This window comes from Fusarium coffeatum, assembly GCF_003316985.1.
Source record: "Fusarium coffeatum strain FIESC_28 chromosome Unknown BRIP53273_contig_122, whole genome shotgun sequence".
Lineage (NCBI taxonomy): Eukaryota > Fungi > Ascomycota > Sordariomycetes > Hypocreales > Nectriaceae > Fusarium > Fusarium coffeatum.
In genome coordinates, this window is record NW_022157915.1 from 99,737 (window position 1) to 113,820 (window position 14,084).

The window sequence follows — 14,084 nt, forward strand, 5'->3', positions numbered from 1 at the left end:
AACTGGCAAGCTCCAAGATGAGGTTAAACTAAACGTACTTGATATCTATATTCAATCTACAATACCCCATGGTACCGACCAGTGCAATAATGAGTTTCTACCAAGCAATGCAAACATCACCGTCTATCCAACTAACAGAAGATCAGGCTACTCTGATTCAAGCCTGAAAAGGCGTACGTCGTTTAATACAGCTAAAACATGTTAGTACGTTACAGAATAGGGTATAATGATCAACTTACCCAGTTGAGTAGCATCATAACTCCGAGAATGGCGCCTACGCGCAGGTGAAGTCCGCTGCTAACAGACTTGCAAAAGTCCCTGGCACGCTCCAAGTGCATGCTGTTAAGCATCGGCATCCTCTCCCACACGGGCTCAACAATCTTAAGTTGATTCTCATCGTCATCCTCGGGGTCATGAAGAGTTGGTCTTTGCTTGGACTCGCCCATGATCATCTTCACAATGTGGCCAGACGCTTCGGCAACCAAGTGGCTGATCCAGAAGAAGATGGGAACGAGAACAGCCAGGTCGCGCCAGCGATCGCCCAAAAGACTACCATCACCCTTGAAAATATCCAAGAGAAGAACACCTCTGGTGTCACCAGCAAGGAAAACGTGGAACTGGAGGATGAAAGTCTCAAGAGAGCATTTGCCAAGCCATGCTGAGGCCGTGGAGTAGTGGTTGCGCATGGACGTCGAAGCATTTCGAAGACAGATAAAGGCGAGGACAGGGAAGATGGAGATGATAGGATGAAGCATGACGTAGATAGCCTTGTCGCTCATAGAGCTGCACAGGTATGTGAAGCCTGCGATAGACATGATCGATGGCATGATCCAAAACTTGTAGTTGGTGTACCAGAATGCGTCGCGCTCAACCCGTTGGTGGATCACACCAGCCAGCATACCAACGAACACAATAGCTCCATCAAGGGTAACTCTGAACTCCCACTCAGCGAGATCCCACTTGATGCGGAAGACGAGCTCGAGGATGGCAAACAGCCACTTCATCAGAGGTGTGAAGTTGAGCACCAGACTGACAAAGACGAAGGATGCCAGAATCTTGCTACCCAGAACCTTGATGCTGTCATTGAACCCGGAACAGATAGCCATGGTGGCATAGACTACCATGAACCAGAAGCTGACAAGAGGCGCAAAGTAGTAGAACATGTAGTCAGTGCCCATGACGTATGGTAGTGCGCAACTGAGGATGTTGAGACGAAGCATAACACTTGCGACGCGGCGGAACGAAAAGTCTCTCTTGGAGAGGAAGTAGATGGTGTGACCATACCCAGTTTGGAACAGATAGGCAGCGACGAGCAACCGAATGAAGATATAGATAGGAAGATCCTTAGAGGCACCCGTCCAGTGGTAGACAAGAATAGCAGCTTGCATCCATCCCTTCCATTCCTCAGTCTGGTCTCTGGCTAGGATGCCAGCATCCTGAGCGGGTGTCGTGGGCTTAGGCGGCGCTTCACGGCCACCCTCGACTTCGGCATCGGGTGCGGCGACAGTCATAATCGTGGGGAGACGAGGCGCGCGAAACTTAACCATGCGAATGGTAAGTCCACCAATAAGTGAACATATCGTAATGAGAACCCAGAATTCTCTAGGAACGAATTCCTTCATACCCTTAGGGAAGAGATGGGTGCGGTCGGCAGCGAAGCAGTAAATGAGGGCGACAGCAAAAATGCCCACCTTCAAGTCAAGCCCTCTGATCTGAAGCGAGGAAACGAAGGTGAAACCCTCGAAGCAAACGCACGCGACGGCGTAGACAGCAACAAAGAACAGAATAAAATTCTGGGTCCATGAGCGACCTCCGTAGTCAGTGCAACAGGATCGAGTGTATGGGTAGCCATACATCCGGTCAAGTTTCGCATTACAACGAGCGTTGAGGAGAATGTTGGCTTTGATCTCGGCCACTGAGTCAATGACATGGAAGCCAGTATCCGTCTTGTCGACGATCGCTTCAGGCTGATTGACGGACAGTTGAGGGAAAGCTCGGAGTAGGCGGATGTTCTGCGGGTCCTCCTGCGTATAAGTGTACTTGTCGATAGCCTCGACCTCTCCTTTCTCGACACCTCCAGGCCCTGTTCTGCGTGAAGGCATATGGTCATAGAACGGGGGTGCGACAGGAGCAATGAATGCCTCGTTGCCCATACCTTCCACAGGGTCCATGGGTGTTGTGCCCCATCTGGGCAGATCAGCAAACCCAAGGCGCTCGGTGACGTTGTTCAATGCCCCTTCCCACTTAACCGCAGACTCATTAGGATGGAAGTTGCCGGCGTACCAAGCTCCAGCACCGAGCATAATGAGCCCGGGTGATCCAAGTTCCTGTTTCTCAGTGGAGGGATCGTGCTTGTGCTTGTTCATCAATTCGAGTTGGTCCGTGAAGGAGATCTTCTTATGCCTCCAGGTATTCCAGAATGGGTTCCAGATATGTATCATTCGGACACCTCCTATCGTCATGTTGTAACTCTTGTGAGGGTTGAGATGATGGCGACCATCATTAGCTTTTTCGCGATTCAGCTAGAGCAATCGTCAGTGGCAGCACGAGCAAGCAGAGGGCCGATTGAACCTACAATTCGCGCCATGCCCCAGAAGATCTGTCTTGTCGTAGAGTCTCCTGAGAAGACAGCATGTCGTTCACCCATACAGTCCCTAATCTCCTGTGCCTTATAGTGGTGCAGCATGCATCCGTCAGGTTGCCAGTTGGTAAAGGGACGCCTCGCGCCGTCGATATCTGCTTTGTGAAGCCAGCTTCCATTTCGCTCGCTGTTCCCCAGCAGCGCTCTGCATCGATATGGATCGTCGGATGGAAGTACTTGGTGCACTGTAATTGCGAAGAAGAGCAAGACGGAAAATATGACTGGCAGTAGTCGAACCACGAGGGCTAATGTCGAACGCTCCGTCATGATCAAGCGCTTGATGATGATGATTCTGTGACGGATGAAGTTCAAAGCCAAGACGGGTAGCCGGCCAGACTTTTGAATGAGTGAAGAAGCAAGAAAATAAATGGTGTCGACGGGTTTGGACAGGCCTGGTCCGGCTGCGCCTTGGGAAGGGTGAATCAGGTGGCGTAAGGAGGGCCGCTTCCCTTGCCTGAAGGTCTGAGACCGTTGGGGCATATTGGCATGAAGACAGGGTGCTTGGAATGGATTATCGACACCCTAATCCTATGCATGTCCAAATCGAGTAGAAGCTGTGCATAGCATTGGTTGTCCGTGTATTGGCGAATGAGAAGTTGGGCGTGAGTCACGATAGCGTGTATAAAGTGTCTCAGTTCAATCAAGGGAGGAAATTAGAAGAGCAGCCACGAGAAAAGGAAGGAAGGAAAGAAGGAAAGAAGGAAACAGCCGATTGTTATGTTATGTTATACCGGTGTCGCCTGCGACGGAAGGAACTCTGCAGCGGAGTCGCACCTACCATTTGATGAAGCTCATCGTGATACCTATTGACAGCTATTGAGCACTGTACGAGGAAAGCAAACATCTGCCCAAATCGCCCGTGCCTGGCGACAATAACGTTAGGCGAAGGCAAAAAGTAAGGGAACAAAGAACTGGACAGTCTGGCCCCCTTGTTAGTCTAGACTACCTAGCCAAGGGATAGCTCCCCCTCAGCCGCAGCCCACAACGGCCACCCTTTTCCCCCCCTGCATTCCTGTCTAATAAACAAGCTTTTTACGGTTGTCATTAGCCGTTTCTTTATAGTTGCCAAGGTGAACTCACTCTAATTCCTGGTGAACTTTTTATCGTGATTAACTCTAAAAGAACGACCCCGAATGCAGGGACTGTTCTCCCGCTATCGAAGCTTATGACACCATTGAAGATCAGGGACGAAAAAGCAATTATGATCCCCTAATACTGTACTGAATCGCGCATCAATATTGTAATTTATCAATGTGATAATAGTTTTGGTTACTTGAGCGCGTTTCAGCTAACGTCCCAAGGGAGTTCTTTGTCTCTGCCACAAGCCTTATCAGGAAAAGACGCATGCGTGGCAATCGGCCAAGCTCCGTTGACAGATGGAAGCTGTCAATATTGATCCATTACAAAAGACCGCGCGTCGTACCGATCGATCTGTCATTCTGTGTTTGTGTCACTTCTTGTGAGACAGAGCAGTCTGTTACACGCGACCGTCATGATCCAACTGCCGGAGGATAAAGGCTTGGCTCTTGCCGAAGATCATAATTTGTTCTTCTAGATGCTGACGTTGGCAGCTTGTATTGATGTCAGTGATGCTCAATGGTCTCTAAAAAGGCGTGGTTATTAGGAGAAGGAACCAGCCGGAGTAGAGCTTACCCAAGGGTGCAGGGCGTGGTTCTTTATCGACCGGCCCGGAGTCGGGGAAGGAGCCCGATCGGCGTGGCTTTCCGTTTGAAGACCATCAAGCAATAATGTCCACCACAGTTACGATAGCATCGCTGGTACAAATAAAATAAAGATCAATCTCAATTAAATCACAAACAGCCTCATCACATAAGTATAGTCAGAATGTCTTTTTGGATTGACACAGAAGACTGGCATACAGGTACCTCATCCCGTCACAATCTCACCATCTAAACTAACACCCCCAGCCGGCGAACCATTCCGCATCGTCGATACTTTACCAGAAGACCATCTCCCAATCGCCCCAACAGTAAAAGACCGTCGTTTGTCAATCATAAACACACCCTACCATCCTCTTGACCAACTTCGCCAATCACTATGCCACGAACCCCGCGGTCACGCAGATATGTACGGCGGCTTCATCACCCCGCCCGATGACGCTGGCGCTAACTTCGGCGTTCTATTCTGGCATAAAGATGGATTCTCTACCGCGTGTGGACATGGAACAATAGCCCTTGGGTACTGGGCCGTTGAGCATAAGTTGGTTGATGTGCCTCTGGATGGCGAAGTGGATGTTGTTATTGATGTTCCCTCTGGTCGGGTCACGGCTAAAATCGCTATTAAGGATGGGGAGCCTACCCATGGAGACTTTATCAACGTGAAGAGCTATCAGATTGCCAAAGACCTAAATGTCACTATTCCATCAAAGGACATGGACATTAAGGTCGATTTGGCTTTTGGAGGAGCTGTATATGCTCATGTTGACGCTGCTCAATTGTCTCTCACTGTCGAGCCGAGCAAATACATCGAGTTCATCAACCTCGGTCGCGAGATCAAGACCTGCCTTGGAACAAGGGCGCACTACGACACATACGACCTTTACGGCGTTATCTTTTACAACGAAGGGCGCGATGAACAAGATGGGAATGTCAGACAGCGAAACGTTGTCATCTTCGCGGATGGACAAATTGACCGTTCGCCTTGTGGTTCGGGAACATCTTCACGAGTCGCTGCCCTCATGGCTCAGGGAAGACTAGACCATGGAAAGGGAAAGCTTATACACCGTTCCATCATTGATACCGTGTTTGAAGCAGACGTCGTTCGCGAAGAGCAGAGCCCTGTGGAGTTTCCCGCTTGTATACCTCGTGTCAGAGGAACAGCAAACCTGGTCGGAAGGATGAGCTTCTTCATTGATCCTTCTGAGGATGTTTTCCCCGGTTTCCTTCTACGGTAGATAACAACTCAATCATTATTCATTAATTCTAGTTTACGGCGCTATGCCTTTTTTCCAATCCCATTAAGCCAAGTTCAGGTTCTGTGTATATGGACTCACAAAGTAATTCCAATCATTAGCATCTCCCATTCCAACAAGAGGCGATTCCCTCTGTGTATGTAAATCTCTCATCCTCCAAACTTTGAGGATAACCGCTTTTGTTCGTTCAATATTCGCAAGCGATGAACCAACCATCGCATCAAGAATCTCCAATACCAATTGTCTTCCCGATAAATATGTGCCTAACCCTTCGTGTAGGAATATGGTCTCGTCTTGTAGTGGATCGAGTTCCACAGCTGCCACGAACAATGGGAATAACAGCCCTGCTGCGCTGCCTTGTTGAATAAGATTGTGAATGGATTCCAAGACTTTTGTGACGAGGCGTATGACTTCCGGTGTCGAAGGGTTTGCGTCTCTTAGAAGACAGTGGAAATAAACCTGTACTGAGGTCTTCTTGAGATCAACGCTCCGTCGCACGTTCTCATCCATGGCCTCAACAGCTGTGACATTTGAACTGACAACCGCCAATTCCCTGTCAAGTTCCTCAACTTGGACATCGTATTCTTTCTGGGACATACTATTTCGGTTCCTCGTCCGTGCAAGCTCAGTGATCTTGAAGATAACAGAAGCCATCGCCGGACTACATCCCATCCACGCATCGATATCGTCCGCATGATCAGGCCTCTGCCAATACTCCAGCCCAAAAATCGGTGAGTTTCCACAGGCCGTTCTGCTGATGACATCTTGAAATGCGAAATATCGCTCTGCAAACACAGCAAGACTTCCAAAGCCCGTATTGTCACAAGACGGAAGCGCAAGCTGCTGTCGTTTTCTCATAAAGTTCTGACTTGCCTTAAGATGAAACACCCATCGATAGTCTCCATTGTCAAGAATTTCATAGAGACAAAGGAACATCATGGTTGCTGGAACTTGCGGATCAAGTATAACATCCGCTGTTACATCAGGTGACCGGATCTTCTGGAGTAAGCCCGTAAGGGCCTTTCCCTTCATCCTCATCGCCGACCGTGCCCAAGACGGGTCTTTTATACTCCTATGCCGTGCTGCAAATGCCAGAACCGACTGAACGAGCAGATCCTGCCCAGCATGTGTAAAAAGAGGCGCAACCATACTCGCAAATGGTGAAGATAGCTGTGAGGATGGCGTAGTAAGAGGACATAGCTTCAGAAGATAGTATTCAAAAAGATTTCGCTCCGGGGTATCAAGGGTAGGAAAAGCAGACAAACATGGTCCTAAACTGGGTTTTCTCATAACAACAGCCCCCTCCTCCCTCAACACCATGGCCTCTCTAACAAGAGTCTTTTCCAGATTCGGATCCCTGACAAAATCACTATAGTATGTATTAATAAAATGTCTCGGCTCAACCGACGGTCTGAGAAAAAGCACTGGTGAGTGAACAACCGGATTTCTCTGCCTCGGTCTATCTTCCTTGGTCCAAACGCCCTCTCTCCCAAACGAGAGCCCTCTAGCAGTGAACTCGGACTCCCATTTTAGCTGCAGAGCGTTATTACACGCTAAACCCCTTGAGGAGCAGTTGCGGCAGGAGGGTTTTGTCTCATCGCATTTGATCTTGCGGGAGCGGCATGTTTGGCAGCCTGAGCGCGTGCGACGCTGGACGGGTTTTGGGTTGCCGGGAGGTCTTTTCCTGGGCATGAGGATGGATACCGGTAATGATTGGCTGTAAGAAGGAGAGATGAGATAGACTGTCGGTATGAGGAAGGTAAAAGCGAGTCTCAGTATGCAACGGTGAAGTGCGAGAATAAAAGCGGGGGATGAGAGCATCAGGATCTTGCTAGAGGAGCTTATTCCCGGTTCCCATGACTCTCCACTTGGTCTACGATCACATGACGATCTTTTCGACTACCACATCCGGCTTAGATCGTTTGATCCGTTGAACTTCACAGATCGAGCCAACCAATCGGAGTAAAATAGCTTCAAGTGGATTCAACGTCGTCTTCGGCTGGACCTTCGTGAAGAGGATGTCATGATTGGGGATCTACTATATTTATTGGCTTTGGGTTAGCTCTCTGATCCTAAACAATTCCCCATCTTTTCTTTCACTCATCTTGTTCATTCAAGCTCGGTCCTCAATATGGCTTCAACTCTTACTAAAGAATCCTCCATCCTTATCGTTGGTGGCGGAACATGGGGATGTTCAACCGCTCTCCATCTCGCTCGTCGAGGGTACACCAATGTCACTCTCCTCGACGTCAACCGCATCCCATCACCTATCTCAGCAGGTCATGATGTAAACAAAATCGCTAGTGGACTCAGTAAATCATCTCCACACCCAAGCTTGACGGCATGAATTTCTAACATACGCAGACGTCCCCGATAACAAAGGCGACTCACATGACGATATCTGGCAAGCCCTCACCTATGCTCAAGCCCAAGGCTGGCTCCACGACCCCGTCTTCAAGCCCTTCTGTCATGACACAGGCTACGTCGTCTCAGCCTCAACGCCCAAAGCTATCAAAGCGGTTGTTGAAGACGAAGTTGGCGATAAAATAGACGAGTTCACGCCTCTCAACACCGCAGAAGAGTTCAGAAAGACTATGCCGGAAGGTGTTCTCACAGGAGACTTCCCTGGCTGGAAGGGCTTTTACAAATCAGAGGGCTCTGGATGGGTTCATGCTCGAAAGGCTATGACTGCTGCTTTTGAGGAGAGCAAGAGACTTGGTGTCAAGTTCATTACTGGCTCACCTCAAGGTGAAGTCGAGAGTCTCGTCTTTGAGGATGGAGATGTTAAGGGTGCTAAGACTGTTGATGGCAAGGAACACAGGGCTGATCGCACAATTCTTTCGGCTGGTGCTTCAGCGGAGCGCTTCCTCGACTTTGAAAACCAAATTCGCCCAACAGCTTGGACCCTTGGTCACATTCAGATGACCCCTGAGGAAGCCAAGCTATACAAAAATCTTCCAGTTCTTTTCAACATCAACAAAGGTTTCTTTATGGAACCAGACGAGGATCTCCACCAGCTGAAGATGTGCGACGAACATCCCGGCTACGTAAACTGGGTCGAAAAGCCTGGTGCTAAATTTCCTCAATCCATCCCCTTCGCAAAGCATCAAATCCCTCTCGAGGCAGAGAGTCGCATGAAAGATTTCCTGCGAGACATCATGCCTCATCTTGCAGACAGACCACTCGTTCATGCTAGAATCTGCTGGTGCGCTGATACATTCGATCGAAACTTCCTCATCACCTATCATCCTCGTCATCCTTCGCTTGTTATTGCATCCGGTGATTGCGGCACAGGTTATAAGCACATTACGTCTATTGGCAAGTATATCTCTGATTGCATGGAGGGAACTTTGGAAGATAGATTTGTCAAGTTTTGGAGATGGAGACCAGAGAAGTTTACTGCATTTTGGGGTAAAGATACTTTGGATCGGTTTGGTGCTGATGATACCATTATGGATCTGCCCAAGAGTGAGACTGAAGGATGGACTGATATCAAGGAGAATAGTGCGAAGCTGTAGTCTGTTGAATAATTTTACATATGAGTCTCGAAAAGAGAACGATGTCTTTTTACTTCCCATATTGCACGGTTCTGCCCTCGAAACATAACAATCTGTGAAAATCCAAGCCGCAACCAAAAAGATATAAACGGCCATTGAAAGAACTATACTCTTCGTAGCCAGTAATAAAGGCTCTTTACAAGCCCACGGGCTCTCATAAAGCTTCCGATGACCTTCGATTAGCAATTCATCAAGACATTCTGGAATTACCGGATAGCTCTCTTCCTCTTGACTGATCAAGCAATCTCGGCCTGTTGAGTCTCTGGGAAATTCTCTTCGGTCTCAGACTCGCATCCATTGTCGGGGGCATCTTAGAACTGGTAGAAGTCATCTTCAAACCCAATTAGCTCTCCCTCAATTAGGTCTGGATCTGTTGCAGCCTTGGGTCTGAAGCTGTAAAAGCCAGTATCATCGAGGCACTCCCAATAGCCAACCCGCGAACGTGGGCACCTCCAGTCATGGAGATGACCGTGTATATCAGTGCAAAAGAACTGAAATACTAGTAGACATACTCCGCAGTGGCAACAGTCCCAACCTTCGACCTCCTGGCAAGGCTGACACATGAGGCATGTCTCTCCAGAAAGCACCAATTCGTACGCCTCTTCGGCTTCTGGAGTCGGAAACTCTGGCCAGGACTTATCATCCCAGTATGGACAATGATCTTCCCTACCCTGCCACAGCTCTTCGAAAATCTGACGTGTATATCCGTCCCCGTATCGAGCCCGGCGAGGATGGCCATTCCTGCAACTCATGATGTCATATCCCGCTCGGTCGAAGATAGTGTCCCAGAAGTCACCCCACAGTGAGGATCTGGACATGGAGCAGGGCTTGCACAGCCTATATGCATGACCCGATATTGATGACCTTTGGGGAAGGGTCTCGTCGGTGCGTCCCCACTGTAGCATATACGCTAAGAGATCCCTTCGTTCGACAACCTTTGAAAGTAACAGCCTGTCACCGAAAGCAAACTCTTCGCAGTCCTTTCCAAAATCAAACTGGTGTCCACGTTCCAAAAGAAGCTCCAGAAGCTTCCGCTCTCGATCCGGATCAAAGCATTCTGGCGGTGTGGTTGTCCATCTTGAGCAGAGACAATTTATCAGACTGAGAGAATTTATGACCTCGTGGTCTGAGGAAATGAATGGGTTGGTGCATAAGACCTGTTGAAAGAAATCCTTGTCCTACGCTTGTTTGTTGGTTATCTCCATTGTTACGTCGCAGGGAACTCATACCTGTGTTTGTGTTTTGATAGCGAGCATCCTTATCCAGCTAACGAACCCGGGGGTTTCCATAGTTGGATCGGCTCCGGCCTGCAGAAGAGCGACCGAGTTTTCCTTGTCTACTCCGAGAGCATTTGCGATATGCAGAGGCGACCTGATGTTTGACCATGTCAGCTTTAATACACGATATAGCTTTCATATTGAGCATTACATTTGATGGTTGGAGCCGTCATTTGGAATCTCGTTGACATCCAGTCCCTGTTGAATGAGAAACTTCAACATAGGAAGATTTCCAATCGCACACTAGGACAAGGAAGGGAAGATCAGCCAACTATCAACGGAATCATTCATAAGTTGCATAGGTACTCACATGTAACAGAGACCACCCACGCGTATCACGGATGTGGAGACTAGCATCTCCCGCAACTATTAGTCGTGCAAGATCTTCTACTGATCCATTCCTAGCCACAAGAAACACTTCAGCTTCGCAATGCAGAATTTCGGAGACTATCACTCGTGGCAACATGTTGGTGAACCTTTCGAAAAGCGTTTGTCTCTGCTCAGTCGATATAGTAAGCATTGCCTTTTGCTTTTTCCACTTACAAGCGACGTTCGCTAAAAATTCATTTCTGGGTTGATCCGTCTGCCATGTACCGGGGGGGAGCAGCGCTTGACGTCTCTTGACGGTGGTCACCATGATGGTGTAATCGTCGGTGTCGATTATTTTCTTCTTTCTTTCTTGCCATAATGCAATTCCCGGTACTGCGAGCTCTAGTACCCCCGCTGGTTCTGTTCCCAATGTTTCAGTAGTAGATATTAAAGTAGCGTTAGTAACATACCGCTTTTGTTGATCATCACAGATGGGGAAGATGCAATAAGACCTTGCATGCGTTTCAGCTCTGTGGAAACATCTAGATGACCTCCTTGCATCCTGTTATTTCTGTTGGCTTGTGCGAACTCCTTGCAAACGGAAACTATCAGACGCTCCAAGTCACCGGACAGGTGTGGCATTCCATCCGTATCAACAATACATGGCTTTATCTCTAGCAAACGCATCAGTCGAGTAATACTCCCATCTAGTACCGAGTCCTTCTGAACAAGTGATGCTGTGTCATCTAGTTCTGTGACCCTTGCTTCTGTGCCTGGTAAGTCCGCGCAGTCGTTGTGAGAAGAGGTTTCGGTTATCTTCAGAGCTCCAACAGCCTGCGAAAGCTCCTGGAGAGTGCCTAACATTGCAATTGATTGCGTGACTGTGAAGGATGATTGCTGGGCCTGGATGAGACCTAAGCGCAGAGTCAAAATTTGAACATGACCTTGAATGACATGGCGTATTTGATGCAGGTCTCTCTCTTTGAAGGAAAGCTTCAATCTGCCCCATAGCCGTCCCATACGACCGCCACACCCCGAGATGTCAAGGTGAGAAAGCTTGGCATTGAGACTCGCTAGATCATCCTCGCACTTCTTTACCAGACCGATGAGTTCTAGCCTCTCCGTATCGCTGATAGAGGTAATGGAAATCTGTAAGAGCTTCTGTAAGACACTCTGTAATTGTGAAGTGTCACCTTTGAGAAACTGGATGATCTCAGGCCCATCCTTAGCGGCGGCAAGGGCTTCGTTGATACATTTGGTAAGTGAGAAGGTGACAGTGAGAACAGTGAGGATGCTGGCACAGGTATCGATCATCACTCGTGCTTTGATTGTCAGTTTAGGCTTTATTGAAAATTCATGAACAAAAAAGAATGGGAGCAAGAGCCCGGCAAGGTTTTTGAGGGGAAAGTACGAAGGAGGAATCAGCGGTATGGAAAGTATCATTCAGTTCGCAAAAAGGCTACAAGGCACAGCCCGAATTTTGACACGGATGGAAAGACTAAGCCACCACCTACATCTGAAATATGCACGACTCGGCGCCTAATGGCCAATGATCCTTTGACACATCAGAATTGATGCCTTTGTACCACTGTAAATTCACAAACCATCACCGCTGAATTGCTGCTGGTCAATCAGAAGTAAAAGAATTGTCACCTACACAGCATGACGGCATATGAAAAAGCCATCCTCCAAGCTCAACCTGTGCAATTTGGCCGATCATCGTCAAGTTCAGAACGGACAAGCTCTCCAACGGTCAGCCACTTATCTCAATTCATTTATAATGTTAATGATGGGCAGCATAGTGTTGAAAGCAAGAAGAACTAGGATGTTAGGGACTGTTGAGGCATATGTTCCAACATGTCGAACATGACAACATCTCCAATCACGTCGCAGTAGCAGGACTTGTACACTTGTGTTTATATTACAGAAACCTGATAGAAACCGTGTCCTTGGTAGTTGGACTTACATGCCATGAACTGAGGTTGGCGACTGAGGTGGATCAACATTTCGGCGGATTATCCGAAGTTGCGGGCCCTCAGCCGAGCTGAGTCTTGACTCATCACGACCATGCGGCGCAGTCTACCGACAACGAGTATATAAACATTCATACAAGCAACAATCACCAACCAATCAAATACACCACGAAAACTTGAATCCGAATCAGAATGTCATCTCCTCAAATTGGCTGGATCGGTACGTCCCACCACCGACGGAAAGTATATCACTAACAGTACATAGGGCTGGGGTCAATGGGTCTTCCCATGGCGACAAACCTCCAGAAACATCTCAGCTCTAACGGATCTTCAAATCTGATCTACTTCAATCGCACCATCTCTCGCGGTGATTCACTAAACGACCTTGGCGCCCAACCAGTATCATCACCTGGCGACCTAGTTTCAAAATGCGATATCATCTTCTTTTCTCTCGCCGACGACTCCGCCCTGGACGCAACTCTCAACGCCATCTCCTCTAGTCAATTGACTGGAAAGATTATTGTTGATACTTCGACAGTCCATCCTGATTCTTCAGCAGAAGCGGAGACCAATATCAAAAATCAAGGAGGCCAGTTTATTGCCTCGCCTGTATTTGGGGCAAGTCCTGTTGCTGCGCAAGGGAAGCTACTTTGGATCACTGCCGGGCCGAGTGGCGCCGTGGAGAAGATACTGCCGTATATTGAAGGTGTTATGGGGAGGGGCGTCATTAGGGTCGGTGAGGATGTTAGAGCATCTGGCAAGATGAAGACAGCTGGGTAAGTTTCCTCTCTCTTGATATAACGACAAACCTGACATGAAACAGAAATTTCATCACGGCTGGCTTCATGGAAATCATAGCAGAAGCACATGTCCTAGCCGAAAAGTCCGGTCTAGGAAGCGAGAATCTGGAGGCACTGATCGAGCAACAATACGGGGCTCTACCATTCTCTATGTCTCAACGACTTACTACGGGGGCGTACATGCCAGCCAGAGGTGACCGACCATGGTCTGATCTCAACCTAGCAATTAAAGACGTCGGTCATGGAATTGCTCTGGCGGAAGAGTCTGGAACAAAATTGGAGGTTGCAGAAGTTGCCATCAAGCATCTTAAAGATGCGAAGAGATTTTCTGACGATGAGGGAAGACCGCTTGATTCGTCTTCTATGTATGGAATAATACGGAAAGAAGCCGGCTTGAACTTTGAGACCGATTTGGTCAAAGAAAGAGATGCGAAGTAAGCAACGGAGATTTATATATAAAGTCCGATCATTCAAACAGCATGAGGATCCGTATATCATATTGCTTTTCCCATTCCCGGCCAGGGATCTAATGTACTTCACTCAGAAGATTCGGACCTTGTTGAGGATACGGTTCATCAGGAAAGATAACTGTCAA

The 14,084-nt window shown here is 48.3% G+C and overlaps 6 protein-coding genes across 6 annotated transcripts; 3 read left to right on the plus strand and 3 right to left on the minus strand.

Moving 5' to 3' along the window:
- Positions 1-182: 182 nt before the first annotated feature.
- FIESC28_05656 (uncharacterized protein) lies at positions 183-3,121 on the minus strand (the record flags this gene model as incomplete). The annotated part of the gene is made up of 3 exons (XM_031159801.1): positions 183-191; positions 240-2,522; positions 2,576-3,121. The coding sequence occupies 3 exons, from the start codon at positions 3,119-3,121 to the stop codon at positions 183-185; spliced, it is 2,838 nt and encodes a 945-aa protein (XP_031016116.1).
- Positions 3,122-4,486: 1,365 nt separating this feature from the next.
- Positions 4,487-5,555, plus strand: FIESC28_05657 (uncharacterized protein; the record flags this gene model as incomplete). The annotated part of the gene is made up of 2 exons (XM_031159802.1): positions 4,487-4,523; positions 4,570-5,555. The coding sequence occupies 2 exons, from the start codon at positions 4,487-4,489 to the stop codon at positions 5,553-5,555; spliced, it is 1,023 nt and encodes a 340-aa protein (XP_031016117.1).
- Positions 5,556-5,618: 63 nt separating this feature from the next.
- Positions 5,619-6,512, minus strand: FIESC28_05658 (uncharacterized protein; the record flags this gene model as incomplete). The annotated part of the gene is made up of 1 exon (XM_031159803.1): positions 5,619-6,512. One exon carries the CDS (start codon positions 6,510-6,512, stop codon positions 5,619-5,621), a length of 894 nt encoding a protein of 297 aa, XP_031016118.1.
- Positions 6,513-7,704: 1,192 nt separating this feature from the next.
- On the plus strand, positions 7,705-9,091 carry FIESC28_05659 (uncharacterized protein; the record flags this gene model as incomplete). Its single annotated transcript, XM_031159804.1, has 2 exons — positions 7,705-7,885; positions 7,938-9,091. The coding sequence occupies 2 exons, from the start codon at positions 7,705-7,707 to the stop codon at positions 9,089-9,091; spliced, it is 1,335 nt and encodes a 444-aa protein (XP_031016119.1).
- A 350-nt stretch (positions 9,092-9,441) lies between these two features.
- Positions 9,442-12,722, minus strand: FIESC28_05660 (uncharacterized protein; the record flags this gene model as incomplete). The annotated part of the gene is made up of 6 exons (XM_031159805.1): positions 9,442-10,308; positions 10,360-10,501; positions 10,559-10,605; positions 10,718-11,136; positions 11,187-12,038; positions 12,683-12,722. The coding sequence occupies 6 exons, from the start codon at positions 12,720-12,722 to the stop codon at positions 9,442-9,444; spliced, it is 2,367 nt and encodes a 788-aa protein (XP_031016120.1).
- A 159-nt stretch (positions 12,723-12,881) lies between these two features.
- FIESC28_05661 (uncharacterized protein) lies at positions 12,882-13,927 on the plus strand (the record flags this gene model as incomplete). Its single annotated transcript, XM_031159806.1, has 3 exons — positions 12,882-12,909; positions 12,955-13,465; positions 13,513-13,927. 3 exons carry the CDS (start codon positions 12,882-12,884, stop codon positions 13,925-13,927), a joined length of 954 nt encoding a protein of 317 aa, XP_031016121.1.
- Between the last annotated feature and the right edge of the window lie 157 nt (positions 13,928-14,084).